The sequence below is a fragment of the Chinchilla lanigera genome, unplaced genomic scaffold (genome assembly GCF_000276665.1).
Source record: "Chinchilla lanigera isolate Chin_1 unplaced genomic scaffold, ChiLan1.0 scaffold00110, whole genome shotgun sequence".
NCBI classification, from domain to species: Eukaryota; Metazoa; Chordata; class Mammalia; order Rodentia; family Chinchillidae; genus Chinchilla; species Chinchilla lanigera.
The window spans coordinates 5,211,094-5,217,018 of NW_004955511.1; the positions used below are offsets into that span (position 1 = coordinate 5,211,094).

Genomic DNA, 5,925 nt, shown 5'->3' on the forward strand with positions numbered 1-5,925 from the left:
ATGGATCCTAAAGGTTCTCATCAGACAACAAAAGATAGCAAAGCAAGGTGATGGGTCTATTAATGGGTTTGATTGTAGTAATTTCACAAGGCTTGCACACCTCAAAGTGCCATGTTGTACAGCATACACATATATAATCTTGTCAATTAAACCTCAATAAAGATGGAAAAATTGCCACTGCTCACTATTAATTGTTACACCCTTAAGGAATATGGTCAGACAGTAACCTAGACAACTTACATTTTTACCTTGTGCTTATCACACGTGTACATACACGCTCCTGAGTAACCACTTCCTTCCCCTGGGAGAGCAGGCAGGAGGCACTCTAGAACTCCCAGGTTCTGTGACTCAATGGCTGAGGTTCTGGGGTTCTAGTGCTGAGGAGAGAAATCACTAAGGGCACTGCAAAGGGCTCCAGGTGACGCTGGGGAGAAACAGACCATGGTTTTGCCTGCAGTGTCCCCTCCCTCCTTCTCTTAGTAGAGCTCTACCACCAAATCATGCAGTCAGCACCCCAGGAGGAGAGAGGGACCCGCGTCGTCGCTGTCCACCCGAATGCACACGTGCTGGCCGGCTTTCCCTGCACACCTCACAGCTCTCTGCTCCAGTTCCTACGGGGAGAGCCAAAAGTTCTGGGGGTAAGTTCTCTCCAGTCACGGGTCTTCCTGGAGGGGACAGAAGTCCTTTCTCTGTCTTCTTTCCAGAGATATTACTGTGCAAGGACTTTCAGGGAGGGAGTTGAGTCTCTCTTGTTTCCTCCTTTGCCCTTCATCCGCAGTGTACCCTTGAGCCACAGCAGTACCTCTAAGTCCTTTCCTCACAGGATGAAGAATTGGGGCACCTTTAAAGGAGCCAGTAGTACCACTTCCCCCATCTTCGCAGTGGGGAGAGGTGTGCACGCTGCCCACCCCTGACATGAGAGTAGATCGCTACCGGCTGTGGGCCGTGGGGGGGTGGCCTGGGAGCACAGCTGCAGCCAGTGCAGTAGTAGAGCCCTCAAAGAGCCTCCAACCATGGGGCCGCCTCCCTGCAGTCCTGGCTGGCTGGGTCATCACCGCGTGGAGTCAGGTCGGTGGAGGAAGGGGAGATGGAGGCACAACACGCACCCCAACCTCTCCACTGCAACAGACTTTGCGCACATCTACAGAACGGACAAGAGCCTAATTCCAAAAGCCAGACACAGCTAGGCCTCCAAATCTGCAAGCTCTGTAACCAAAAGTCAACCAACCATGGATCAAAATGGAAATTTTATCTGTACCAAAAATGCACTTTTTTTCCTTGTCACTGTTCCCTCAACAAGGCAATATATTAACAGTTTCTGTAGCATTCATACATTGTAAGTCACCTGGATAGGAAGGGGACTGGGTGGGGGAGAGGGCAGGAAGGAGGGAGGGAAGAGGAGCTGACAAGGATCAAGACGCAACATGTTTATGTACTAATTCCTCATGATGAGGGTATTTAGTGTGTATCACAAAAGTACGCCAGTAAAATAATTACAAATAAAAATTTAAAAGTAAAGGGAATGGGAGGATGTGCTGACACCTGCAGTGCTGTGCTGTTTTCTAGAAGGGACTCCAGCAGCGGTGGAGTTTGGTAGTACAATGTTCTTGGAGGGGCTTACACCAGTGCCCGGGGTACTGAGGCCAGACTGTGTTCAGTGGGGAACGTGGGAAGGCGGCAGATTGTGAGGAGAACAATCACAAAATGCTAGTGCTACGGAAGCAGGAAAGAGAAGGTGAATAGTCTGCAATCCCCATCCTCAGGAAGTTTACACATCTATTATACATTTTCATCCTTAGTTACACTTCTGGTTTCTCACACCAGAGAAACAATGCAGTGTTTACACATGCGTCTGATTTAGTTCATGTAAGAGTATGGTCTCAAGGTGCATCTGTTTACCTAGGAGTGTCTCAAGTTTACTTTTCTTATGACTGTGTAGTTCTCATCTATCTACCTAGATAAAGATATAGATGATATAGAGGTAGATGATATAGATTATATAGATATAGACATTGATGATATAGATCTAGATAGATATAGATATCACATCTTCTTTATCCATTCGTCAGTTGAGGGGCATTTGGGCTGTTTGAAAATGTTCAAATGGGAAGAACTAGGAAAGGAAAAGCAAAAAGGAAGGAAGGGAGGGAAAGGAAAAAATGAGAAAAGGGGAAAATCGAAACAGAGCTTTTGTAAATAAGGAGGGGAAGAGGGGTTGAAGGGAGGGGAGGGGAATGTGAAAAGGAGAAGAAGCAAGATATATGATGAGCAGGTACACATTCCTATGATGGACATGATCATCGTGTGTACCTAAAATGCACCAACAGAGCAGGCGTGATGGCGCACGCCTGTAATCCCAGCACTCAGGAGGTGGAGGCAGGGGGATCCTTGCAAGTTTGAGGCCAGCCCAGGCTACGAAATGAGCTCAAGGCCAGCCTGAACTGCATAGAGAGACCCTGTCTCAAAAAGACTAAATAAATAAATAAATAAATAAATAAATAAATAAGTACCAACAAGCTTAACTAACTTTTTAAAAAAGTAGTTTACAGTTTTGACACTTAGCCAAGTACACCTAACACAAGAGAAATTGTAGTACAGGGAACGTAGGAAATAAAGGATAGGAGTAAAAGATCAGAACCCAGAAGATGCAGGCAAGCAGGAGGGGCGGGCTTAGACGGACAACATGGGAGCGGCCGGCGGTGCAAAGGGGCCCTCGGAGGAGGGAAGGCACGCGGCGGAGAGGCCAGACAATGACCGGATGTATACTTTCTCCTCACAGGCGGTCCAGATCCTGCTTGCTCTGATCACTGTGGGCTTCGGAATTACACTTGCAATGAACTCCATCCTGTTCTCCAAAGCCTTCCCCCTCGTCGTGCTCACAGCCTACCCATTCTGGGGACCCGCCATCGTGAGTATCGCTTGGGAAGTTGCTGTGGGGCCTGGTGTGAGCTGAGTCATCCCTGGAGAACGACCTCTATACAGTACCCCTCCCGGCAGCCAGGAGGCCACAGAGCAGCCCCGGGGAAAGGAAGGTTGAGAGTGGGCAACGATTTAAGCATGTCTATCTGGTGCTCTTGGATCATAGACTCTGGTAGCCTATGAATGTTAAAATTATTATAACTCCCTCCTCAGCCCAGAGACAAGAGAGCCATGAATGCGATTCTCAGCAGCACTGTTTCCACCCAGTCACGGGAGCCTTGGTTCCCAACCACCTGCCGTGTATTTAAGGGTGGACTCTGGAGCTGCCCACATTAGAGCACATGCTCGCACACGGTCCGGAATGCTGCCTCGCTGGCTGTTGTGTTCTCAGAGCTCAGAAAACCCCTTGAGGGACAGTGGGGAGATGTTACTGCAGAACAGTTCAGCAGTGTCACCTGTTACCTTTTGATTCTTGTCATTTTAACAGTTTATTGTCACGGGGTGCCTCTCAATGAAGGAGAAAAACTCAAAAAAGCTGGTAAGTCTCTCTGTGGCTTCTGTGTGATTTGCCGTCTCCTGATAGCTCTACACTGCGTGTACATGGGGAGTCTCTGATATTAAGGTGTCTCTCGGGAAAATATGCGTCAGATTTGTAGGTCAGATCATTCCTATTTGCCACTGCCACTGGGAGCCCTATCTTCTTACACAAGCTCTGCTTATTGGAAACCATTCTACATCCCCCTCACTCTGTGTGTGTGTGTGTGTGTGTGTGTGTGTGTGTGTGTGTGTCTATGTAAGTGCGTGAGACTGTGTGTGTGGCTCTGTGTGTGTGCGTGCACGCATGGGCGTTGCTGGGAGCCAACCAAGACTTTACACGTGCTAGACAAGGATGCTACCGATGAGCTGTACCACAGCCTGTATGCAGTATGAAATCAGGAGTAATTCTGATGCTTCCCCTGGGAATTGTTAACAAGATCTGGAGACCTTTGTGACTGTCACAGCTGGGTGATTTTGGCACCTAGTGAGATGAAGCCAGGGATGTGTCTGAGCATCTGAAATGCACAGGAAAGCCTCCAACCACAACAACAAATAAGTTATGTGATCAAAAATGTCTATCATGCTAAGGTTGAGAAACTGTGCTCCGACCAAAATGAACCCCAGGAATCCAGTAATTTTGCCCCCAAAGCCAACCCCTCATCCCAGCAGAGGCTGCCCTTTGAGGCCAGCCCAAAGCCGGAGAAGGATGTAGGTAACTGTACCACACAGCACCTGCTCAAGGCCAGCACCCAAGGCTGTGTCAATGTGATAGGAACACTCCTACTTTCAGAAGTTACTTTGAGGGCTTACTGGTTATAAAAAGACATGATGCTACTGTAATGGTCATACTCCCTTCTAACTCCTCTGATCCTGTGTAAGGCCTGGAGATGTGGGCCTTCTCTCAAAGCCATCTTGATTCTGTTTTGGATACATCCCCTGTCCATTTCCTCTAGCAAGGTTACAAACCACAGAGAAGCTCTTGGGAGATGAACACCCCAAACTCCACTTGTCAAAAGAAATGCTGATAGCACAGAATGCTGTTCTCTCTGTGCTGACTTCCGTGCTTGGATGAAAAATAGACTAAGGTCAAGGCAAACACATCCCTTACTCATGCAGAGCCATGACAGTGGGGTGGGCAGGATGGTGCGGGGATGGGGTGCTGAAGTGGGTATCAGAACCCCTGCATTTCCATAATGGCTTGCCACAGCCCACAACTGTGGAATTGCTCACAACCACTTATTCCTGAAGCCCATTCATCTGTAAAACAGGGATAAGAAGTGTCTTTCTTAAAATCACAAAACTGTAATGAGGGTCAGATTGCAGAACCAGCAGGACACGTTCTCTGAAAGGCACGATAGACATGAGGACTTCCCATCCAGGAACCTTGTCCATGACATGTCTTGTGAGAGTCAAGACCGAGTCTGCCAAAAATGCTTGTAGTACAGATCTCTGTTTAGGGTAAACACTAAGTCACAAGTAGATCTCCAGACGCTGCCACACTAAGCCAGGGTGCTCAGGGAGGGACAGGCTGTCAAACATCACAGCCCTTCCCACCACAACATGTGTAACCCAGCTGATAAAGGCAGAGTAAATATCTGCTGGCTGAAGACATCAGGAAGGGGCTGTGTGTTTTCCCTTTAAAAAGCAAGTTGCTGCTGGAATGCACATGAAGAAAAAAACAAGATGCGCCTCTTCTTCTGAAAGAACCCAGGCATGTGTACTCCTCCTCCTAAAAGATAATGGGAAGGAGTGAGCTGGGCTGGGCAATCTGAACTCTGTACGGCTTCCCTGCTGAGACACTGAGGTCAGTAAGGACACCTTTACAGCCCAGTCTGTTAGCATCTTCACATGTGCCGGTGATTCTGTCGGTTACTGTTTGAGTCCTCCAAGGAATGAATGCAAAACCACAGAACAGAAGGGGGTTAACTCCCTGTTCCCACTTGTGTCCTTGTTTGCTGTCATTCTCATTGTTGGTTTATCTCTGGACCCTAATGCAGTGCCTGGCGTGTATTTAGACATACTAAACATTTATGAAATAAATTAATACTCCCCTACAGCTAGGTAATGTTATCTTCATTTTTTGTGTTTTTTTACCTTAAAGAGAACAGTAAATATATATATATAGCAAAGTACAAACAAAACAAAGCAAGAACATTAAAAATGATATGGGGTTTCAAACCAAATGATAGGAATTAACAGTGGTTGTTATATTACATATTGTTACCTTCAACGAAGTTGCTCAGATTACCAGATGTAAGAATGCAAGATTGATCAAACCTCTAAAGAGAATAAGAAAATAATATAAAAAATTGTGAGAGACAATACAGAGTTTCACTAGACAGGATGGTAGGAATTCACCAATGGTTGTTATATTGCATATTGTTGTCTTCATATCAATTGCTCAGATTACCAGATATAAGCATGCAAAATTGGTCAAAATACTAAAAAAAATTTAAGCTGTTCCTTTCA

At 46.6% G+C, this 5,925-nt stretch overlaps 1 protein-coding gene across 2 annotated transcripts in view; it reads left to right on the top strand.

Annotated features, from left to right (window-relative positions):
* Positions 1-360: 360 nt before the first annotated feature.
* Positions 361-5,925, top strand: part of Ms4a14 (membrane-spanning 4-domains, subfamily A, member 14) — a 17,646-nt gene continuing 12,081 nt past the window's right edge. The window contains exons 1-4 of one of the 2 annotated variants that reach the window (XM_005408092.1): positions 551-638; positions 824-1,068; positions 2,780-2,908; positions 3,407-3,457. In XM_005408092.1, the coding sequence (XP_005408149.1) occupies positions 916-1,068; positions 2,780-2,908; positions 3,407-3,457 (333 nt within the window). In that variant the 5' untranslated portion in view covers positions 551-638; positions 824-915. Of the gene's footprint in view, positions 639-823; positions 1,069-2,779; positions 2,909-3,406; positions 3,458-5,925 lie in introns of both variants that reach the window. The other variant, XM_005408093.1, reaches the window with a different exon arrangement.